Source organism: Muscardinus avellanarius, assembly GCF_963383645.1.
Source record: "Muscardinus avellanarius genome assembly, chromosome: 8".
Taxonomy (NCBI): domain Eukaryota; kingdom Metazoa; phylum Chordata; class Mammalia; order Rodentia; family Gliridae; genus Muscardinus; species Muscardinus avellanarius.
In genome coordinates, this window is record NC_137794.1 from 106,200,635 (window position 1) to 106,225,551 (window position 24,917).

At 40.2% G+C, this 24,917-nt stretch overlaps 1 protein-coding gene across 1 annotated transcript in view; it reads left to right on the forward strand.

The window, feature by feature from the left end:
* Positions 1-429: 429 nt before the first annotated feature.
* SCAF8 (SR-related CTD associated factor 8) overlaps positions 430-24,917 on the forward strand; it is a gene marked incomplete at both ends in the record, with an annotated part of 103,297 nt that continues 78,809 nt past the window's right edge. Inside the window, 5 exon segments of the mRNA XM_080699833.1 lie at positions 430-621; positions 624-802; positions 804-852; positions 7,363-7,420; positions 21,498-21,502. Coding sequence (XP_080555959.1) covers positions 430-621; positions 624-802; positions 804-852; positions 7,363-7,420; positions 21,498-21,502 — 483 coding nt within the window.

The following is a 24,917-nucleotide window of genomic DNA, read 5'->3' on the forward strand; positions in this document are numbered from 1 at the left end:
ACTAAGACGCCTGAGCACCCTAGATAGATGGCCGGGAACTTTTCTTTGGGTTGCTAACCTTTCTAGCACTAAAGTTCCAAAGAGCGACTGAACTCAGCCGCTCCCGCAGAGACCAATGCACAGGGGTGCAACGCAAAGGGAGACGCGCTTGTTTCCTGGTTCTCCCCGGAGCCTCGCTTCGCAGGAGCCCGGGGCTGCCGGACAGTCCGGGCGCGCAGGCTCGCTCCCGCGCCGGGCCGGGGCGGGGCGGGGGCGAGCGGCCCGCGCGGGGCGGCGCAGGAGCCGGGGCCTCCGGGCGGCGACGCTCTGGCCCGCGCGCTCGATGGTCCCGCGCGCTCGATGGTCCCGCGCCGCGCCGCCGCCAGGGGGCGCGCTGGCTAGAGCGTCGCCGCCCGGAGCTGCGCGGCCCGGCCGTGTCCGCCATATTGGATGCCGCAGCCGCCGCTGCCAGCGCTTCCTCCTCTGTCCTCGCCGTGCGCTGCTGGTTCCTGCGGCCCCGGCGGCGGTGAGGTGAAACAGGCGCCCGTGGGAGGAAGAGAAAGAAGGGGGTGGAGAGAGGGGCGCCGGGGCCCGAGCGCGGGGCCCGGGACCGAGCGGGGCGGCGAGGAGAAGGCGCCGCGCCAGCCCCTCCCCCGCCGCCGCCGCCGCCGCCGCGCCCGCCCCGGCTGCGCCTCTGTCCCCCAGGCCGGCGCTGCGCCCGCGCCCGCGGCCATGCCGGGGCCTCGCCGGCCCTGAGGAGCCGCGCCCGCCCCGCCGCCGCCGCCCGCGCCCGCTCTCCCGCCGCCTCTCCCGCCGCCGGGCCCGGGCCTCCGCGCAGACAACATGGAGGCCGTGAAAACCTTCAACAGCGAGGTGGGTACCGCGGCCCCGCGCCCTCGGGCCCGCGCCCGCCTCCCCGGGCCAGCCGGGCCGCGCGAGGGGCGGCGCAGCCTCCGGGTGGGGCGCGGGCGGCGGGGGAGGGGACCCGCGCCCCCACCGGGCGGGCGGCGGGAGGGAGGGCGGGGGCGCCGGGAGGGAGGGCCCGCGCGGCTGGCCCGCCCCCCGCGCCCCGGACCTCGCACGTCCCCGCCGCGCACTGGCCGACCTCCCCGGGCCCGGTGGGGCGGGGGGCGGAGGAGCCCAGGGGGCGGTGATCTGTGGCTGCCGGGCCCGCCGTGTTTATGAGCGAGATGTTTGTTGACTAGGTAACTTGCCAACTAGGGACTTGGGCTGCACGGGACGGTTGGGAGGGAGGCAGGGTTAGGCTGCGATTTATTTCTATCTTTAATTCCTTCCCCTCAGCCTCCATCACTACGTACAAGGCAGAGAGGTCTTTGTGGTTAGGGAGAGATCTGTGCATCCAGGGAGGGGAGATGCTGGGGGAGCCTTTTTTTTTCCCACGGGGTCATTGGCGTGTCAGAAGATCTTTAAAAAGCAGGTGTCTGATTTTCATTGTTTCATTCAATTTGCTGATTGGAAGGAAGGCAGTTTAAGGTTAAAATATTGTAATTTTTAAAGCTATGATTTCACTAGACCTCAGTGCGAACATTAAACATAGCAAGTATACACCCGCGCCACAGGCATTATCCTTATTTGCCATAAATGCTTTAGCGTGAAGGCGACTGAATGAGCATCGTTTTAGTAAACTTTTGATTTGGAAGTCCTAATACTTTAGTAGTATGACTGTTACTATCTTAAATATAGAATACCTAAAATTACAGGCTTATAACTGTATTAACCCCAAAGGACCGTACTTTAAAATGCCCTTTTATGGCTTTACCTTCCTTTTTTTTTTTTTAAATGTAAGTATTAGCATTTGGAAATCTTAGCAGAGGCTGAAAGTCAGCATTCATGTGAATTGGACTTTAGTTAGTGGTGACACATTATTTGAACTTTTTTGTAAAGAATTTTTTCTTTTAATTACTCGTGCTTTTTTTTTTTTAAAAAAAAACAGCTTGATAAACAATTGGAGGTGTAGATTAGCAATTTTCATTTTATCAACTGATAGCTGATAATTTTGGGCAGATGTCTTCATTCATAAAATTTGGTTTGCCCACCCAGTATTATTTAGTACTTTTGAATGGAAATAAAAATAATTTAGTGATACTATGTATTCAGTGTATTAATAGTTCCAGGACTGTACAAAATAAAATAGCTATGTAGCTCTTTTATTTGATACATATAGTACTACGGCACTAATGCTAAGGTTTTAAGAATTTCCCATAGCAGTTACTGGGTTTAACCCCCTTTCCTCTCCCTCACCACCTTTGGTACTGGAGATTGAACCCAGGGGCATCTGTCTCTGAGCTACATCCCCTGGCCCTTTTTTATTTTGAAACAGGGTCTCACTATGTTGTTGAGGGCCTTGCTAAATTCCTGAGTCTGGTCTTGAACCTGTGATCTTCTGTCTTAGCCTTCCCTCCCATTTTGATGGGTATTTTTGTTTAGGAGGTTCCTAATATATGTCACCCCCTTTCCCTCACACATATCGGATTTTAAAACTGGAGCCCTGAAGTGGTTATGCCCATTGTGGTTGATTACAGAAGAGCACAGTGGGGAAGACGTGTTAATTCCAGCTTTTAATTTTTGTATTGGTTAAGGCTAAGGAGCTCAATTTACATGCCTAGCTAGATGGGCTGTCTCATACTGGGAGTACTGGTAATCCTATTTCAGTGAATATAGCACTCTCCTCTCATTTATGATTTCAAAGAATTTAAAAGCTTTAAACTTTCTTTTTTTGGGGAGATGGGTTGGGATGAATACTGGGGATTGAACTCGGAGGTATTCTACCTCTAAGGTATGCCCCAAGCCCTTTTTTTTTTTTTGTTTTTTTTGTTTTTTGTTTTTTGAAACAGGGTCTCCCTAGGTTGCTGAGGCTGGTCTTGAACCTACGATCCTCATGTCTCAGCCTCCCAAGTCCTGGGATTAAAGGTGTGTGCCACCATGCCTGGCTAAAAGTCATTAAACTTTATTTACTAATAGGTTCTAATACCATCATGTTTTAAAGTGGGGTTAGCATAAAATAATAGCAGTATTGGGTCAGAGTTGAGGAAGGGAAAATACCTTTGAGGAAGATTCAGTAAAATATTTTTTGTTTAAATAAAACTCATAAACTTTACTAAGAAGTTTTGATTTACAACGTTCTGTGGATGTTGCTATGTAGTAAATGTTTAGTTATTGCATGTTGGCATACTAGGAAGCAATTCAGTAATTACCGTGTTCCATTAAGTCATGTGTTGCAAAGTACAAAAATAAAACAGGAATCTGAGTTACAGAGTTAAGAGAAAATGTTTTAGAGTCTTGCTTACAGGGTTATTTGGCTTTTAAAAGCATTTATCCTTCGGCTCAGTTTATTAGAACTTTCTCAGCTAATTTTAAAGGTACAGTTGAAACACTGAATTTTCATATTCCTTTATTTCCCTTTTGCTAATTATAATATAGCATCAAAATTTATGTCTAAGAATTCTTTAGATGTTTAAAGTATGAAATGCTAAGCTTTTGTGGCATGCTATTTCTCATGTTTTCCAACTGAACTCCTCTACTCCCATTTTTAAATGAACATAAGAACATGCCAGAGGAGTTAAAGCTAAAAATATAGACTTTAGTGCTTGGGAGGCTGGGGCAGGAGGATCATAAGTTTAAGGCCAGCATCAGCAACTTAGCAAGGCTGTCAGCAACTTAGATTTCTGCTTCAAAATAAAAAGTAAACTAGGGCAAGGGGTGTGGCTTGGAGTAGAAGGCCCCTGGGTTCAATCCCACCACACCATACACACACACACACACACACATTGTTTTTAATCTGCAAAATATGAATGACTTTGTGAAAACCCATATGTAACCTTCTTCACCTAGGGATCAGGCTTCTCTGTGTGGTCCACATTAGGACTGCAGTTGAAGGCTGCATGTGGCAGTCTTATGTGAACTGCTGTACCTTTGAATAACCACTCTGTAGCTCATTCTAGTAGGGGTCTTCCCCACTCTGACTTTTCTCATTTTTCTTTTCATGAGGGAAGGAAAGAGAATGACAGTGTATGACCTTTTCCTTTAGAAAATTTCAGTTTAATTGGAGAAGGCATCATAACACACAAGAACTCTTAAAGTAATACGAAAAATGTGTACTTAGAGAAGGTGACGGGGGAGATGAGTTTTGCTTGTGTATTGGATCCTTGAAGTGTGTGCGCGCGTGCGCGTGTGTGCACTGGGGATTGAACCTTGGAGGCATTCTACCTCCAATCTAGATCCCCAGCCCTTTTTATTTTTTTGAAATAAGGTCTAAGTTGCTGAGGCTGGCCTCCAACCTATAATCCTCCTGTCTCAGACTCCCAAATAGTGGGATTACAGGAAAGTGCCACCATGCCCAGCTGATTCTTTTGATTTTTAAGTACTAAAAATACATCCTAGTATTGTATTCACACCTCACGAAACAAAAAACATTAATATAGTGAGATACATTCAGATCAGTTTTTTAGGATCTTTGTATAGCTTTTGCATTACTATGTTTTTCCCCTCATGACCCATTTCTCCTGCGGCTCTGAATAGACTGAGTAGGAAGATGTAGGAATGGATCTGTAGGTTTGAGATGTGCCAGAAAACTTGTTTCAGTTTAAATTTGGATTGACCTTGGTTTGTAAGTTCTGAAAAGATTGTTATCTTTTATCATCTTTAGGATACCTAAATCCTCGATGTGTTTTTGTCCTAAGGATTCTTTGGTTAGATAGCTTTTTAAAAAAATTCTTGCAGTACCCAAGGGGTGTTCTACCTCTAGGCTACATCCCTACCCCTATTTTATTTTTTGTTTTGAAGCAGGGTCTCACTAGATTGCTGAGAGTCTTCCTAAATTGCTAGTCTTTCTAACTTTGTTTGATCTCAAACCTGTGACCAGTACTGGGATTACAGCGGTGTGCCACTATGCCTGGCTCGTATATCTTACTCTTTAAACTGTTCCATGATATAAACCCCCAGATTCACTCTAGCATTCAGTACATCTTCCTGTTCTACACAGTGAAATCCCGTTTCCATTCTCCTTCATTTCTAATTTGGTACCTAGGATGTATCCATTTTGTCTAAATATGGGACTTGTAATAATTTTTCCACCAATATCTTGGGTTGATAGAGAGAAGTAGAAAGAGAGAAAACTAAAATAGGTAAAATTTATTTTTAATTTGTATAGTTTCCCTTTGTGGTTCAAGAAAAGAAATTGATAGAAAGCAGCTGTAGACCATTGGATCTTTCTTTGCTTTTCACCTGCCAGGGGATCTGTCTCTTTTTCTTTCCTTTTTAATTTTTCCAGTAGGAATTCTGGTGAATTATGTGAGGCCATATTTTTTTTTTGTTGTTGTTATTGTTGTTAACTTGTTGAAAATCCTTTAAGATGCATCATACTTAAAAAGAAAAGCTTTCACAAACAGCCCCTGCCCCAGTGGTTTGGACCAGGGTTTCTCAGCCTGTTGGTGTTTCGGGCTGGTTAATTGTTTGCTTCGGGAGGAGGAGTGGTCCTGTGCATTGCAGCAGCACCACTGGCCTTTCCATTATTACAAAGGGGAGGGCACACCACACATGCGCTCCCCTTTGTGACCTTGATGGAGAGTTCCTAATTGATATCTCCCCTGATGTTGTCTGAAAGCAGTGTTCCCAGCTGGTGATTACTCTAATTTTAAGTACTTAGTAGTAGTCTTTACCCCCCAAACTGTAAGCTATGAGAAGAGTTACTCTGTAATTTCTTGTTTCATATCCTTTGATACACAGCACAGTATTTTAGTATATAAAGAGTACATATACTGAATAAAATTTCTTGAATGAGAAGATGATACACTAAGTAAATCAGTGACCTTGGCTATAATAGTTAACATTTCTGAACACTTGGTTATAAACTAAATAACTGGTTTCATAGTTTATTTAGGTTCTCTGTTAGTGGGAAGTTTCTTTGACTAATAAAAAGCCTTTTTTTTTTTTTTTTTTTTTTTTTTTTTTTGCTGGGTGTGGTGGTGCATGTCTATAATATTAGTGCTTGGGAGGCCAAGAAAGGAGGGCCACAGGTTTGATATCCTGTCTTAGCCATAGCAACTTAGTGAGATCCTGTTTAAAAAAAAAAAAAAGTTGGGATTGGTTGTTGTATAGTTCAGAGGTATAGCCCTCTACCCTCAGTGCTCCTTTCTAAAGAAAAAACCTGCTGGGTGTGGTGGCCCATGCTTGTAATCCCCACCAGCCTCAGCTACTTAGTGAGGCTCTCAGCAACTTAGTGAGACCCTGTTTTCAAATAAAATATAAAAAAAGGTCTGGGAGTATAGACCAGAGGTAGAAAGCCTCTGGGTTCCACACCCAGTACCACCAAAAAACAAAACAAAACAAAAAAAATATTTTTCTGAGGACTTGGTGTGCCTAAGCATTACTGTAGAGGTCATTTGCATTGCACTACAAGTCTACAAGTAACAGTGATTAGGTGGGAGTTTTTTTTTTTTTTTTTAGAACTGTGATTGGAAGCAGCCCCTTCAGGGGGGGCATTCTAAGTTATACCCTAGCCCTATTTTTATTTAATTTAATTAATTTATTTATTTATTATTTTGGTGGTACTGGGGATGGGACCCAGGGGCCTTCTACCTCCAGGCTACACTCCCAGACCTAGTTTATATTTTATTTGGAAACAGGGTCTCTTAAGCCCAGCGCACATGGCTGGCTTCGAACCTGTGCAATCCTCCTGTCTCAGCCTCCTAAGCTCGGGGATTACAAGCGTGCACCACCACGCCCAGCTAGCCCTATTTTTTTAAAACAGGGTCTCACTAAGTTGCAGACGGCCTCACTACCGTAGCTGAGGCTGGCCATGAACCTGTGATCCTCCTGTCTCAGCCTCTCAAGTACTGGGATTATAAGCCTTCCCTACCATGCCTGGCTTGGTGGGATATTTAAAAATTTTATTTATGATTTTTCCTTCTTACAGTGATCTGGAGAGGAAGGGCAGGGACTTTTCTAGTTAGGGAAAATCCATCCTCAGTTTTACGTCATATAATAATTATGCTCTGTTTTCAAATTTTTATCATTTTAAAATGACCACATAGTAAAGGGCCCACATTAAATATGTCCGTTGGTCATTTTATTCTGGATTAGAACTGAGTTTGTTAAAGTAAATTTGATTTATCCCCAGCCTCCTAAATAGTGATATTTTCTCATCATTTATTAATTTTTTTAGAAGGGTATATATATATATAACTTAGAATTAATGTCAGTACTCATATGAGCAATCTTAGACATCTCTTTCTAGGATCAGTTTTGCTGTTATTGGAGAATGTAGTCACCTTGACCTTGAGCACTGGCTGGGCTCCTGGTTCTGAGGGAGCTCATTTGATCTCGTGTTGTTTTCTCAACATCTTTCTCTACTCTCTCTCTCAGGATTGTGCCTCTTCTCCTGCTGGTACAGACTGCTTTTCCAGCAGCATGGCCGCAAGAAGTACACTAAGAGGATTATGACCCACGTAGGCAGGCACTTTGGAAAATAGTAGGTTCGAATCGGTATTGAGATGATGAACTGTCACATTGGTAGTACTTGGGAAGCAGAATGAGTTTGTCGCTTAGAAGATGCTGGTGGTCTTAAAGAGACCATGTACAAAATGGGTTGACAATCTCTGCAAGAAATTTTGGAATTTCTTCCAAAAATGGGGGAAAACAGTTACTGTGCTTAACACTGGGCATAAATCATATATAAACTTTTGTTATATGTACATACATTCTGCTCCATATAATTTTAACTATTTTTTAAGAGAAATGTAACATTTAATATGAGTGAATTGCGATCATCTTAATTTGATGGTTGGAAAGAAAATACATCTTATCAGCTGGGTGTGGTGGTACACACCTTTATCCCAGTACATGGGAGGCTGAGACAGGAGAATTGCAGCCTTAAGGGCAGCCTCAGCACTTAGTGAAACCCTGCTTCAAAATAAAAAATAGGGCTGGGTTATAAGGGTGTAGCTAAAAGGTAGAGCACCCCTGGGTTCAGTCCAAAAAAAAGCACTTTTGAGGAGGTTCTTCAAACTATATGGTGACACATGTACTATAGGAATGGAGGAAAGAAAAGAGACTAAATCATAGAAGAGCAGATTGTGGTAGAGATACTTTAGTTATGAAAAGTAAATGCCAATGATAAATGTTGCTGTAGCTTGTGATTTCTTATATGAATTAATTCTCTCCAGTTTGATGGTAAACACCATGTATTTGTTCTTTCTGATTTTGATTTTATGCATTTATTTTATCTTTATAATTGTTAGTTCCAGAGAAAACCATATTTTAAACTTAGGGAAGGATATGTAAATTTATTTGAATACTTACAGTGTTGTAATAAAGAAATAAGCAGAGCCGGGCGTGGTGGCGCACGCTTGTAATCCCCGCGCTTGGGAGGCTGAGACGGGAGGATCGCATGGGTTCGAAGCCAGCCTCAGCTACTTAGCGAGGCTCTCAGCAACTTAGTGAGACCCTGTTTCCAAATAAAATATAAAAAAAAAAGGTCTGGGAGTATAGCCCGGAGGTAGAAAGCCTCTGGGTTCCACCCCCAGTACCACAAAAAAAAAAAAAAAAAAGAAATAACCAGAAACTTTGACATTACCTTATTTAATTAGAACGAGGAATAAATTGTTTGTGTTCTCAAAAGATAGCTGTGACTATTACATTAATATGAACCAAATTTGTTCTTAAAATAATTCTGTGGCTTAATGTAATTTATATTGATTGCCTTTAAAGACCATTTTTGCATCCATTTGGTCATGTAGTTCTTATTGAATGCTTATTGCATGCCAGGCATTTTTTCTGTCTTAGACAAGCAAAGGCTCATACCTTGGTCTAGACAGGAGTGGCACAGGTGTGAGCTGCCTCCCAGCTCAGTGAGAGTTTCAAAATTAAAAAAAAGCCAGGCGTGGTGGTGCACCCTGTGTTCCCAATACTTAGGAGGCCGAAACAGGCGGATTGCAGGTTTGAAGACAGCTTCCGCAGTGTAGGAAGACGCAGCACCTTAGTCCCTGTTTCAAAACAAAGACGAAGGGCTGGGGGCATAGCTCTGTGATAGCGTATATCTGGGTTTAAACAAAAACAAAACAAAACAACAGCAGCCAAAAAAGCAACAACAAAACCCTTTTGAAAGTGTTTTTTGTTTGTTTGTTTGTTTGGTGTTGGTGATGGAACCCAGGGGTGTTTTCTCCCCAAGCTACATCTTTTCTCAGTGAGAAATTGGCTCCACATGCAAGTTTTGTTAAGTGATAACCAAAGCTTTATGAATTTAGAGGAGTAAACTAATGTTCTTATTTCTAAAATTAACTTTTCCTTAGTACATGAAAAAGTTATGTATCTTAAACATTTTCTGAATTTGGTGTGATTCCTCAGGGCTCATCTTCTTGAGTACAGAACAAAACAGTTTGGGTCATGTACTTTATTGTGTACAACTTTGGAAATAATATAGAGATCCTTGTATAGAAATACAAGGTCACAGTTTCTTTCTTTAGTACTATTTTTAATACCATAACGTTTTAGAGGAAAAATTGATATAAGCGAATTTATTTAAATATTTGAAGTATGTTTGTAACAATCCTCTGGATAAAAATTTTTTTTTTTTTTGTACTGGGGATTAAACCTTGGGCTTTGAGCATGGTAAACACATACGTACTCTACCCCTGAGCTGTACTCCTGTGATGGAAGAATTTCCAGCTTAATGTCTTTTTCAGAATGCTTTTGTTTATACCAAGTACCTGTTTAAAATGAACGATTTTACAGTTGTGTTCAGGGACAACTCCCTCCCACTGGCAGATACCCAAATCCCCAGATGTTCAAATCCATATATAAAATGGCATGGTATTTATATATAACCTACACAGATTACCTACAATACCTAATACAATGTAAGTAGTTGTTACACTATGTTGGTTGGGGAATAATCACACAAAAAAGTACATGTTTCAGTGAATCTTTAGGCTAGCTTTGAAAAGGGTTGGATAGGTACTAGCCTATTTTACAAAGAAACTGAGGTTTACTATTGTGTTTTTACCAAGGAAGTGAAGTTCTGTATGCATTAGAGTAGGTACTGAAGATGCAGATATTTTTCTTACCCTTCTGTGTAAAGGAGATCCCGCACTCAATTTTTCCTAGTTCTTTTACTGGCATTGTGTACAAATATAAATTAGATTCAGTTTTTTTTTTTTTCCTTTTTCAAACTTTAAGTAATTTTACATGTATAGAAAATTGAAAGTCAATTTTTGGGCATACTCCATCAAGATTCCTCTCTCTCCATAACTAAGTTTGCTTTCTTACTCTCTTTCCGTGTATACATCTAATGTATACATTGTATTTTTGAGTATTTATTTATTTATTTATTTATTTACTGGTACTGGGGGTGGGTTCCAGGGGCTTTCTACCTCCAGGCTATATTCCCAGACCTATTTTATATTTTATTTGGAAACAGCATCTCACTAAGTTGCTGAAAGCCTCACTTTAGTAGCTGAGGCTGGCTTCAAACCTCTGTGATCCTCCTGTCTCAGCCTCTTTTTGAATTTTTTTTTTTTTTTTTTTTTTTTTTTTTGGTGGTACTGGGGTTCCTGGAAGCCCTTCTTCCTCCGGGCTACACTCCCAGACCTATTTTATATTTTTGAAGCAGGGTCTCTTATGCCAGCGCGGCTGGCTTCGAACCTGCGCGATCCTCCTGTCTCCGCCTCCCAAGCGCGGGGATTACAAGCGTGCGCCACCACGCCCGGCTTCTTTTTGAATATTTTGAGAGTATAAAATATTGATTCTGGTGTTCTTCTAAATAGATATTTTTTAAAATTAAAAACACATTCATATTTATTTATTTATTTATTTGTTACTGGGGTTTCTGGCAACCCTGCTACCTCTGAACTACACACCCAGGCATAAAGTTTTATATTTTTAAAATATTTTTTATATTTTTATTTGGAAACAGGGTCTCTTAAGCCAGCGAGGCTGGCTTCAAACCTGCACCATCCTCCTGTCTCTGCTTCCGAAGTGCAGGGATTACAAGCGTGCGCCACCACGCTCGGCTGGCTGGCTTGCTTGCTTGCTTGCTTGTTTGTTTGTTTATTTATTTATTTATTTATTTAGTGTACTGGGGATGGAACCCAGGGTCATTGTACCTCCAAGCTACACCCTCAGCCCTATTTTTTATTCTTTTTTTATTATTATTTTTGAAACAGGGTCTCACTGAGTTGAAAAGAGCCTTGCTATATAGCTGAGGTTGTCTGCGAACCACGGTCCTCTTGTCTCAGCCTCCCGAATGCTGGGATTAACAAGCATGTGCCACCATGCCCGGCTGCATTCTTTTATTTAAGCATAGTAGTGTTATCAAGATTGGAAAGTTAACATTGATCCAAATTATATGATCTGAGGATCTTTCTCAGGTCTCACTAGATTGTACATTGCACCTTAACATTCTTTTGTCAGGTCTCCTTTAATCTGAGCAGTTGGTTATTCTTGTCTTTTATGGCCGTGGAAATGATTCTGATAATAGGCCAGTTTTGTTTGTTAGGGGCTTGGATAATGGGGTCGCTCTGCCACTGGGCACATCTTCAGCCCTTTTGTTTTTATATTTTGAGGAATGGTCTCACTAAGTTGCTCAGGCTGGACTCTGTTGGGATCCTTTTGCCTCAGCCTCCTGAGTTGCTGTGATTACAGGTGTGTGCCTTCCAGGCCTGGCAAGAAAAGCTCAGTTTTAGAATTCCCTCAGTATCAATTTGTGTGCTGTTTTTCTTCATGATTAGATTCAGATTATACATTTTTGGCAGGAATATTCCCAAAGCGATGCTGTGTCTTTCAGGGCACCATATCAGGAAGCATTTGATGTCCATTTATCTCATTAAAAGGCATATTTACTTTTATCCACAAACTTTTTCTACCTTCTTCTTCCTCTGTAATATATATTTTATGGAGAGGTATTTTGATGCAAATATCAAAAATACTAAGTTTTACCCATTTGTTTTAGCATACATTCATTTCTTTGGCGATTCTCTAAGGCTATTCTGTAAGAGGTTCCCTTCTCCCCATGTATGTGTAAATATTGGTATAAACTCATGGTGCTTTTTTATTAATTGGGTTCTTTTTATTTTTGATATTTCAGTTCTCAATTTTTTTTGGTGGTACTGGGGTTCCTGGAAACCCTTCTACTTCCGGGCTACACTCCTAGACCTATTTTTTATATTTTTATTTGGAAACAGGGTCTCTTATGACAGCGAACCTGCGTGATCCTCCTGTCTCCACCTCCCAAGCGTGGGGATTACAAGCTTGCGCCACCACGCCTAGCCAGTCCTCTCAGTTTAGACCAATCAGAGCTTCTTCAAGCTGGCTCCTATATTTTTTTGACAAGTGCTAATCATTTTTTGAGTACTCTCTTATTTCTAATTTAATAAGATTTCTACTCCATCCCTACTAGACAATTTCTCCAAGAAATATAGATTATATATAATATAATCCACATAAACATACAGTTCTTTGTTTTATATCTGTCTAAAAAGCCATGAGTTCATTTTAATATTTCTGATTCCAGTTTAACAGTTTAAGGTTCATCTAGCTTTGACACTTTACAAGTCTAACTCCTTTCTCTGTCAGTGAGAAACTGGTTTCTGTTATCTATAGATATTTTCATATTTTTTGTTTGGTCCTAAAATACACATACTGAAAGTGGTTTCAAAATTGCTAGAGCTTATGTTTTTGTAAACAAGCCTTATTAAGTAGTTTAATATTTGTTTATAATTTATTTTTTGTGAAGCTTGAAGATATATAGTTAGAATACTGTGTACTGACATTACTTGGCTAGTTTCCTTTATTGTGGTTCTGCTGCTATTCATATGAAATATAAGTAGGTTCCGGTTTTTTTTGTTGTTTGTTTGCTAATTTTCCACTTTGATATTTTTCTTTTTTCATTCTTTTTTTTTTTTCCTTAGTGTGTGGGCCATTAAAGATAAATTGGTTTTAATTCTTTACCTAGCTTCAGCATTATAACCATTTCTGCTCTGGTATAAATATATAATAAACTATTTACCTAATGTTCTTCAGTCAAATAACATTACAAAATTTAGAAGGTTAGATGTGGAGAAGGGCCTAGGTGAAGGATTTGTTTCTAATAGTACACAGTCTACTGATAGGTGAAAGAAAATGTGTATTTAGAGAATATTTATTCCCCTCTTCTCTTCTGAGTGGAATTTCCAGTCCAGGGCCCAGCCGACTTTTTCTGTAGATAGCAATATTTGTGGCCCACTAAACATAAAGTATTTTTGGCTTCAGTGTCTAGGACAATATCTTGGAATAGTACCAAGCACCAAGATGGGCACCTTGGGGCGATGGGGAGGGTGGTGGTAAGCAGGAAGTTTGGGGTGAAAGATGACTAGGGAGGGTAAAGGATAGATGGGGACCATCCCCACCAAATACATGAGAAAGATCTGAAAGCAGGCTTGGTGGCTCATGCTGTAATCCCTGTACTGGGGAGGTTCTGATTGGAGGATCACAGGTTTAGAGCTAGCCTCAGTAATTTAGTGATACACTTTGCAAATAAAAAATAAAATAAGGCTGGGCATGGTGGTGCATGCTTGTGATCCCAGTACTTGGGAGGCTGAGACAGGATTGTAGGTTCCCAGTCAGTTGGCTCCTTGGTAAGACCCTTTGCAATTTAGTGAGACCCTGTTTCAAACTAAAGAATGAAAAATGGGGCTGTGGGTATAGCTTGGAGGTAGAATGCCCCTGGGTTCAATCCCAGAATATCTAAAAAAAAAAAAAAAAAATTTTTTTTTTTTTTTTGGGCTAGGATTGTAGCTCTGAGTTAGAATGCCCCTGGGTTTAATTTCCAATACCATAAGAGGGGAGGATAAAAAAGAATTTAAGATTCTTATTATGTAATGAGGATTAAAAGTCATCTATATCATATATACTTCAAAGACTTACTATGTTACCATTTTGTTGAATACAGTAGTTTTGTATATCTTGAGTATATTATGTCTAGAATGTCAAGGTGGAACTATCCAGCTGAATGTATGGTTTTGACATCTAGAGGGAATAGAATGAAGCTTTAGAAGAGGGCGCATTTGTTACATAAGGTATTGGAATCACCTTATGTTATTAGTTGTAAACTCTTAAAGAATATTTTGTGTTCCTTAGCTTGAGTGGCTGTTTTCTGCCCTCCTCTTCCCCCCTTTGGCTGTTTCATTCTCAAGATTGTGTATGAGTACATTTAAAAGTGACTGCATGAAATATGCTTGATTTAAAATTTTCATGCAATCAGATATTTTGTATATTACTAAAAACTAAGTAGTAGCCTGGCGTGGTGGCGCACGCTTGTAATCCCCGAGCTTGGGAAGCCGCGACAGGAGGATCGCACAGGTTTGAAGTCAGCTGCGCTTGCTTAAGAGACCCTGTTTCCAAATAAAAAGTATGAAATAGGTCTGGGAATGTAGCCCGGAGGTGGAAGGGCTTCCAGGAACCCCAGTACCACAGAAAAACAAAACAACAAACAAAAACTAAGTAAATTGAATAATCTCTGAATAAAAATTAAGGATTTAAATTTTATTTAATTAAGATTTATTAGAATTTCTTAACATTAAGCTTCTCATTTATCTTTTTTATTTTTATTTTTTCTGGTACTGCGGATTGAACCCAGGGGCGTCCTAACTCTGAGCTATGCCCCCAGTCTTTTTATTTATTTTTTTAAATTTTGAAACAGGGTCTTGCTAAGCTGCTTTACTAAGTTGCTGGAGGCTGGCCTTGAACCTGTGATCAAGCTGTCATGGCCTCCCTAGTTCTGGGATTATAGGCATGTGCTACCATCATTTAGCATTTTGTTTACTTTCTTAATCACATAGTTTTTTTTTTTTAGCCTTACCTATGTTGTAACTAATTTATTTCTAATATGAAATTGTGAATTCAGCAACTATATCATTAGAAATGGAACTCCGTATTTATTTGGGAAAGTTCAGCTAAATACAATTGTAGGGATTTGTTATGAAAAAGCTTTACAAATGAATGATTCTTTTTCTCATTTTTCTCATTTCAATTATACTGGAACAGTCAAGAGAGAGTTAATTCCATTTTCACTTTTGCAAAGGATGAGAAAGAAGTGAAAGAAGGATAAATTGTTTGATGGAAAATTTAAGTTGAAGCTGTTTAAATACACTTGTATGTAGCCGGGCGTGGTGGCGCACGCTTGTAATCCCAGCATTTGGGAGGCTGAGACCAGAGGATTGTGGTTGGCAGACAGCCTCAGCTACTTAGTAAGCCCTCTGTAACTCAGTGAAACTTTGTTTCAAAACAAAGAATAAAAAATTGGGCAGGGGGTATAGCTCAAAGGTCAAATGCCCCTAGGTTCCATCCCCAGACCCGCCCCCCCCAAAAAAATATATATATATTTGCATGTCTGTGACTATATTTCTTTTCGCTCATGGACAATAACTTTTATTTTGTTTGATTTTAGAATCTGATAGCTAAAGACCATTGTCATGCCATGCATTTGCAGCTATAGGCATAACTAAACTTTATGGTTATATAATTGAGTTTGTTTATTTCTATTCTTAAACCTCATTTCCCTAAATTAAAAACTGTAGATCTAAAAGACTTAGGTCATTTAGCAAACTTGTTTTGCAGATGAGGGATCAAGATTCAGAATGGTCTGGTACTTGGAAGGGTGAGATGTGAGGATAAGGTTCTCCACTGTTAGACCCTGCAATTCAGTGACACCTTGTTTGAAGTTAAGAAATAGCACTGGGGATGTAGCTCAGAGGTAAAATGCTCATAGTCATAGTTTATTAGGAATATAATATTGTTAGAGAATAAATTAGAACACATTTATATCCATTGTAACTTGGTTCACTTTATTTATTTATTTATTTATTTATTTATTTATTTATTTATTTATTTGGTGGTACTGGGGTTCCTGGAAGCCCTTCTACCTCGGGGCTACACTCCCAGACCTATTTTTACATTTTCATTTTGGAAACAGGGTCTCCTAAGCCAGTGCGCGGCTGGCTTCGAACCTGCGCGATCCTCCTGTCTCCGCCTCCCAAGCGCGGGGATTACAAGCGTGCGCCACCATGCCCAGCGGTTCACTTTATTTTTTAAGTATTGATTTTTTGTTTGTTTGTTTTTGTGGTACTGGGGATTGAACCCAGGGGCATTATACCTCTGAGCTACACTTCAAGCCCTATTTTATTTATTTATTTATTTCTTTATTTAGGTGGTACTGGGGGTAGAACCCAGAGGCTTTCTACCTCTGGGATATACTCCCAGACCTTTTTTTTTTTTAAATTTTATTTGGAAACAGGGTCTCACTAAGTTGCTGAGAACCTCACTAAGTAGCTGAGGCTGGCTTCAAACCCATGCGATCCTCCTGTCTCAGCCTCCCAAGCGCGGGGATTACAAGCGTTTGCCACCATGCCCGGCTTAGCCTTTTTATTTTTGAAGCAGGGTCTCACTGAGTTGCAAAGGGCCTGACTAAGTAGCTGAGGCTGTGGGAGAACTGAGATCTTCCTGTCTCAACCTCCCAAATGCTGGGATGAGAAGCGTGGGCCACCACGCCCAGCTAGTATGGATGTCTTGAATGTGCCTTTAGTTATATTGATATTTGTTAGAGGAGGATGAGTGGGAATTAATGATTCTTAGTAGATGATTATCATTTCATGCTAACATAGGGGCAGAATAAGTAATAGCATGCTGCTACTCCTGCTCATAGACCACTGTACTGTAGGAAAAAAATACTGGGCAAGGAAGTATTGCACAGTGACGCCTACCTAGCTATCAGTTTCCCAGCGGCTGGTCCGCTACAGAAAACTTAAGCCTCTGAGCCTAATTCTAAAGTTCACTTGGGAGAGGAGTAAAGTTATTGTCAGTCTGAACCTTTAGCATGTTTCTAGTTTTCAAGTGTTAATAGCAGTGGCTACTTTACAAGTACTTCTTTTAGATTTTTGTGAACTACTATTTAGAAGGCTTGATAGTTTTTTTTTTTTTTTTTTTTTTTGGTGGTACTGGGGTTCCTGGAAGCCCTTCTACCTCCCGGCTACACTCCCACGGGCTACACTCCCAGACCTATTTTTTAACTTTATGTGGAAACAGGGTCTCTTAAGCCAGCGAGGCTGGCTCCGAACCAGCGCGATCCTCCTGTCTCCGCCTCCCAAGCGCGGGGATTACAAGTGTGCGCCACCACCCGGCTTATTTATTTTTGAAACAGGGTTTCACTGGGTTTGCTGAGAGCCTTGCTATGTTACTGAGTCTGTCCTCGATTTACTCGCAATCCTCCTGCTCATTTTTTCCCAAGTACTGGGGTTACGGGTGTATATCATCACACTTGGCTTGAAAAATTAATATTTCTGAAGAAAATTAAGGAAAGGTAGTTTAAAAGAAAATTTGCAACTTGGGAATGTGTAATAATTGTGGATAACTGTTGTCCTGGAAAATATCTTCATATTATAACATTCTTAAATAATGGATGAAAGTTATATAGACTAAAGAGTTCGAAAGAATGCACTAGATTACATTCTGCATTTCCAAGTCAAGGAAAGAGTTGAGCAAGGTTTTTTTTCTAGAGCAAACAATAACAGTACAGACTACAATATAAATGAGACAATATTCATCCTGGTCATCATTGACAAGAATTTCGTTGCTTTATAAAATACCCAAGGCTTTTAAGAAAGTCAATAATAAAATAGTAATAAGGAGTATAATTTTTACTAGTGTGTATGAAATGTCTGTCACATGTGTATAAAGGTTCATATACATACAATATTTATACATACAGAGATGTATATGGAAAATTCTGCAAAGTAACCTACCAGCTTTTTAACAATGGTTACTTCGGTTTTTTTTTTTTTTTTTGTGGTACTGGGGTTCTTGGAAGCCCTTCTATCTCCGGGCTACACTCCCAGACCTATTTTATATTTTTATTTGGAAACAAGGTCTCTTAAGCCAGCGAGTCTGGCTTCGAACCTGTACAATCCTCCTGTCTCCGCCTCCCAAGCGTGGGGATTACAAGTGTGTGCCACCACGCCCGGCACAATGGTTACTTCTAATGAATGAAAGGTTCTAGTAGCTTGAATTTTTCACAGTTAGCATTTATTGCCATATTCCCTTTTAAAATATTTTCTACCAGCACAGAACAGTATGTCTTAGTTTTTGGGAGAAGGGTGGAGTTGGTCTATCTTCATATTAGTTAAGGTTTGTTTTTCTTTCTAGAGAAAGGGACCTTCTTTATTAAAGGTTTGATGTCCTTAAGCCTAATTGAAGATTGCATAAAATTCATGTTTAAATAGAATTTATCTGGCTGTTACTTGGTCTGTATACTTAAAAGCTTTATAATTTTTTTTAATTCTCATTTTGTGTTGCTATACCCATAACCCTGTGTTATTTTTTGTTTTGAAAGGGGTCTCTAGGTTGCTGAGTCTTGCAAACCTGTGATCCTTCTGCCTTAGCCTGTGAAATACTGGTGCACCACTATGCCTGGCTGTAGTCTTTTGTCTGTTGATTAAAGCCCATTTTGTTACTAAGTTGGTGCTGTTAAATAGTGGTCTTTACAGTCCTCTGCCATCTTACTCAGTGGCTCAGTTGTGTGTGTTATGTGGTTGCCAGTCCATGGGCTGCTTTTGTTTTTGGAAACTAGATCATATCTGAGTAGCCAGACAAAGGGAGTTTGAGACACGATCCTGTAATAGTTTGAATTTAGTTGTTACCCTAAGTTTGTATATTCATAAAACGAGAATATCAATCTTATCAGGCCATTCTGAAGGTAAAGGTGATTCAAAAGTTGTGATAGTGTTTAATTGATAAAATGCCTGAGATCTGAAAACTATACTTGCTGTTGTTTTCTCTTTTGTTATGCACCTGCTTGTCTGTTTTAAGTCTTTTAGTAGTAGTTCTCATTTCAGAGATGATTTTACCCTAAGGCTCTTGTTTTGCTTATTCTCCTCTGGATATTTAGTTTTCAGTGTTTATTTCTTGTCTTTACAGCTGTTATCTCTTTAGGAATGACTTAAAACTTCTTCTTTTCTGGTATTCAGCCCCGTGTGTTCTGGGCATCTTATGTGTGCGTGCTCTTGCTGTTACGCTTTTATCACACACACTTCCCCCCCCCCCCCCCCCCCGTTTAAACTTCCACAGAATTCTTGGTTTTAGAATGCTTATGTAAGTAGTGAAACCATGTTCCTAAATACCCAGACTCAAAAATTAGAATTTCCTAGATACCTCTCTTTCGTCCATGTCTTTATCAGTTATGAAGTCCAGGGTTATTTTTTAAAATACATTTTGCATTTCTCCCTTTTTATCCTTAATACTTTAGTTGATGTATCTATTACATCTGTTTTGATTTGATATAGTCAGTTTAATTGGCCTTTAATGTACTGTTCTCTATTTGTAGTTCATATAGTAGAACTAGATTTTGTTAGATTACTAGCTTAAATTTTACTATTTTAATCTTTTAAGTGATTTTTGGCTGAATCACTATATTTAAAATCCTTTCAGATTCTCTTCTCTTTGTAAAACTTTTTTGAGCTTGCATCTAAAGCTTTTTTTCCCGCCTTGGTATTGGGTATTGACCCCAGGGTCATCTACCTCTGAGCTCTACCCCAACCTTTATGAAAGATTTCTGGTAGTACTGGGAATTGAACCCAACAGAGTTCTACCTCTGAGCTACACCCCAGCTAGTTTTTTGTTGTTGTCGTCGCTGTTTGTTTTTAACAGGATCTCAATGAGTTGTGAGGGGTGTGGAAGGCATCGATAAGTTGCTGAGACTGGCCATGAACTTAATTTTTTTTTTTATTTAAGCAAAGTCTCGCTGAGTTGCTGAGGCTGCCCTTGAGCCTGTAGCCTCCCCAAGTACTGGAATTACAGGTGTGTGCCACCACTCCTGGCTAAGGCTTTTTATAAGACTATATTTTAAATACCTACATAAATATGCTCATCATATACATTGCATATATATGACATCATGAGATACGAATATTTACTCTGGAAAGCTGTGCACTATATATTTCCATCTTCATGTCTTGTTTTTGGAACTCTGCTATTTTCTAGTAGCAAAATAGAGTTCTATTTAGATTCTAATGCATTCCATTAGGAAGTAGATACTTCTTGTAATGACTGTATGTAAATATTTATTGATGAGTGTTTTATAAATGTAAATAGTGTGGGAGCAGAACCACAGTTGAACAGTTTCTTTTCAGTGAGCCCATTTTGCCTCCATTTTTCTCCTTAAATACTATTTCTGCTGTTTTCAACTGGATTTATATTTTATAATTTTTTTTTGTACTGGGAATTGAGCCTGGGGCATTCTTCCTTTGAACTACACCCTCAGCTCCCCTTTTAATTTGATGCAGAACCTCACTAAGGTGCTGAAGCTGTCCTTGAACTTGTGATCCTACTGTCTCAGCCATCCATGTACTGGGATGATAGGCCTGGGCCCCCAAGCCCAGTTTTTGTATTTTATTTACAATCTGAATACCTCCTCCAGTAGCACTTTTTATTTTGGCACAGTTATGTCACGTGCTCTTGGATCACCCAGATTTTAAATAGAGCCTCAGTGTGTTACTCCTCTGTTAAATGCGCAAAGGAATGGGAGAAGACTGTAACAAAAGATATTTAGCCACTAGTGGTTAGGTTTAATATATATATACTTCAAAAAGTGTCTCTGTGGACTTACCTGCAGTCACATTTTAGAGACCTTTGGGATCACACTCGTCAAAGCTGGTAATGATAAATCAGAGTGCTGAGCGAGAATCTTCTACAATAGTAGTAGAGTTTCTCCTTCCACTAGAGTAGATTTCTTCTCGTGGTTTTGTTTCCTACAGGGCTTTATATTGTGCCTGGCTTCAGTAGCTAGGCAGTGAATATTTGTATGGTTTGACCTAAGTAACCATTTAGCTTTGAGCTTGTTAATTAGTGGATTTTTGGTTTTGTATTCCCCAATTCTTTGTTTTTAGTTGATTTTGCCTTGATTAAATTTTATTAGTGATAAATTCAAAGTCAACTTGAAAATTGTCTATAAGGATGTTTATTGTACAGTATTATAAATTGCATTGGGAATTATTTCAGAGAAACATTGTATATTGAAATATATTCTGTATATCTGTGATATTGGTATAGGATTATAGATTCAGGATTGCAAAGTATTAAAACAAAATACTGGTGGGAGAAAATTATTCATGGATTTGACCTTTACACATCTATGAGTAAAATTAATCTGCATTCAGTGAATTTAGTTAGGAAGAAGTTAGGTAAATTTATTTTTATTTTTATTTTTTGTGGGTCTGGGGATGGAACTCAGTAGCAATTGACCTCTAAGCTACACTCCCTGCCCTATTTTTTATTCTTTATTTTGAAACAGGGTCTCGCTAAGTTGCGGAGAGCCTCACTAAGTAGCTGAGGCTGTCCGCAAACCGTGATCCTCCTCCCATATGCTGGGATTATGAGCCTGTACCACCACTCCCGGCTGGGTAAATTTATTTTGCAACTTGATTTGATCAGTCGATTACCTTTAGAACCCATGCATACCTGGTATGTGATTGTTTCAGGCATTGTGGACAATAGGGGAACAAAACTTTTTGTGGGAACTAGTTATTGAAGACTTATTTATTTATTTATTTTTGTAGTACCAGAGACGGAACCCATGGACATCTACCTCCATTTTTATTCTTTATTTTAAACAGGATCTCGCTAAGTTCTGGTGGGTCTGACTAAGTAACTGAGGCGGCTGGCTGCAAACCTGTGATCCTCTTGTCTCAGCCTCCCAAGTGCTGGGATTACAATCGTAATTTATTACTGCTGGCTTTATTGAAAATTTATAACCAGTAAGGTCAGAATTTTCCAAAGTGGATAGTGGAGGAAGGAGGGATTATGTCTGCATTCACAAGCACACACATACATTCACTACTGGCAGCAGGATAAGATTTTAGGAATGAAAATTATTCCCGTTTTTCATTTTTGTGATAACAACTGGGTAAAAAACTAGTTTGGTACTACTGGTCTTTTGTATGGCTATTTACTGATCTTTTAAAAAAAAAAGCAGATTACACTGTAGACTTAGCCCTTGGCAAGACTTATCTAGAGGGAATTTGATGTTTTCTTTTTCTTGTAATTAACTTTGATATTACTGTAAGATTGAATGAGCGTGTGTGTCCCCCAGTCGCATAGAGACACGCCGAGATCTATAATCGGTCTTATGGATATCTTTATTCGTGGGAGAGTGGCCTCCAGCCCCCGTGGCCGCGGGGGCCGGTGGCGGGGGAGAGCGTGCGTCCCTCCCTCTCGGGCTCCTCTCTGAACTCTGAACTCTCTTCTTCCGGGCCGGGAGGCCTGGTCCCCTCCGGAATTGCAGAGCTCCACCTCCTAGCTTCCGGCCCTGCCCCCTGTGGGGCAGGGGGGTGACTCACACCTTACATTCCGACCTCTTTGACTAAGGGGTGCAGAAGGGCTTTGACTAAGGGGTGCAGAAGGACGGAGTTTTTGCTCATCTAGCGGCTTCAAGCTGAGAAGGGGCGCCGTCAGTCAAGGGCCCCAGTCAAAGGCCCCAGGTCGGGAGAAACCGGGATCTGAGCCGCTGGAAGGGAGCAGGTGGCTGTGGTCGAGAGGACGACAGTAAAGACAACCACCTCCGCTCTTGTTTTTGTATTTTAATTATATTTACAGAGTTGTTGCAAGTATATTGTTCATTTAAAAGACATTTCTGCATTAAAAATGTCTTGGTCCAATGTACTATATCTTATTAAATACCTTACTAAATTCTTCGTTGAGATGTTAAATTTTTTTAACTGTTTTAGATAATGTTGATATAAAAATAATCATGATTATGACTTTTTACTTCTTTAAGAATATAAAGTTACTTGTAAAAACATGTATAGCTCTTATATTTGGCTGTATACAGTGTCCTTTTAGGTATTTTATTTTTCAGTTTTAAAATGCCCATTTTTTAGTTTCCCTCTGAAAAACTTATCTTTTCATTTATTTTAAAAGTATTCCTATTTACCTTATTGCGAATGATTATGATTATAACATTACTTTTTTTGTGTGTGTGGTACTAGGGATAGAACCCAGGGGCATTCTACCTCTGAGCTACACTTCTATTTTTATTCTTTAGTTTTGAAGCAGGGCCTCACTAAGTACCTGAGGCTGCCTGCAAACCGTGATCCTCCTGTCAACCTTTCAAATGCTGGGGTTACAAGCATGTGCCATCACACCCAGCCTTTAACTTTTTTTTTTTTTTTTTTTGGTGGTACTGGGGTTCCTGGAAGCCCTTCTACCTCTGGGCTACACTCCCAGACCTATTTTTTTTTAATATATTTTTATTTGGAAACAGGGTCTCTTAAGCCAGCACAGCTGGCTTCAGACCTGCACGATCCTCCTGCCTCTGCCTCCCAAGCACCGGGATTACAGGCGTGCGCCACCAGGCCAGGCTGACATCTTTTAAATTCATGGAAAATGCCAATATTGATGTCGTTTTGGGATTGGCTTTTTTGTCTTTCTTTAGGCAGTGGATAGATTTTTCTGGTGTGTGCGTGCATGTGTGTGTACATGTACATGTTGCCCATTGGTATTTAAGTACATTTTTTGAGTATCAGATATATTCGATATTATGTTTAAGACTTCATTTAAATCCTCTCAAGAATGTTGACTTTTCTGTTAATTTATCGGGCAACACACTTGGTTAAGTTCAGGATGCAAGTTCAGTCCTCCCTTTTGTGGTGGTTCTAGTTTTAATTCAAATTTGAGAGCATTTCATTAACTCTTTAGGTACCCATTGCACGCATGTCATTAGGAAGGCAGTTTAGGGATTGGGTGGCGGTTGACATAGATTCCATGCTGAAAGCCTTTGCTGTGGTTCCCTGGATTTGTTTCCTGCATGCAGTTACAATTTCAGGCAGAGGCCAGCACTTCATTCAGTTCCTCTGGGATTCCCATTTCTCCAGATCACAGGGCTCTTTTTCTTATGTTTCTCCGTCAGAACGTCAAGTTTCTCTTCAAGCGTAGCCTTCTGAGTGAAGCGATGAGAGAGATTTTAAAACCCTTACCTCCTTCTTTGGTGATAGGGACTCTTCTTCCTTGTTCTGCTGGCCAGATAGGTCTCTTCTCAGGAGTTTTAGATGTCATTGTGGTAACAGGGGCTGCCCTGGAACTACAGGCAGAGCCAGGAGAGAAAATAGACAGGAAAAAAAGGAAAAGGGAGATTTCCTCTCTCCCTTCTCCACGACAGCATGGAGGGATCCTTTTACCTCCTTGTCTGGCTAGACAGAGGGTTTCTCCTGGTGTTTGTTTCTAGTGTCCTCTCCACCATTATTTGATTCTGCCAGTACCAGGATCAAAACCCAGAGATCATGGAGGGTCACCAAACAATGAAATTTATCCCCCAACCCCCGCTTCATCCTGCTTCCACTGGTCAGTGTCAGGCTTGACATCTCCAGTTTGACTGCAGTTTCTTCCCGGGCTCCTCACTGATGGAGGCCTCCCCATATTGAATACAAAAAAAAAAAAAAAAAAAAAAAGAAAGAAACCAGAAAGATAAACAAGGCAAGCTGGAGTAAAATAATTGTAAACATTGGCAGATTTCACTAAATATGAAAACCATATCAGTTTGTTCATCTTTTCCTTCATCATGTTGAAACAAAGCTGGGAATTGAGACAGCAATTTTAGTTTTGCTTCATTGATTTAGAATTGGTGGTTAGTAGTTACTGTGAAAAGGATCTGTTTTACTTTCAAAGCTTTGTATATGTGTTTTCCTAGACCCCTCAAAACTCTAATTGAGTAATTGTAACAATTATGGAATATAAGACTTTATTATTAACCAGTTTATTATAAAGTATCAGAAACATTTTTTTTTCTGTACTGGATTGAACTCAGGGACATTCTACCTATGAGCTACACTCAACCCTGTTTTATTCTTTATCTTGAAACAGGGTCCTACTAAGTTGCTGAGGGCCTCACTAAGTAGCTGAGGCTG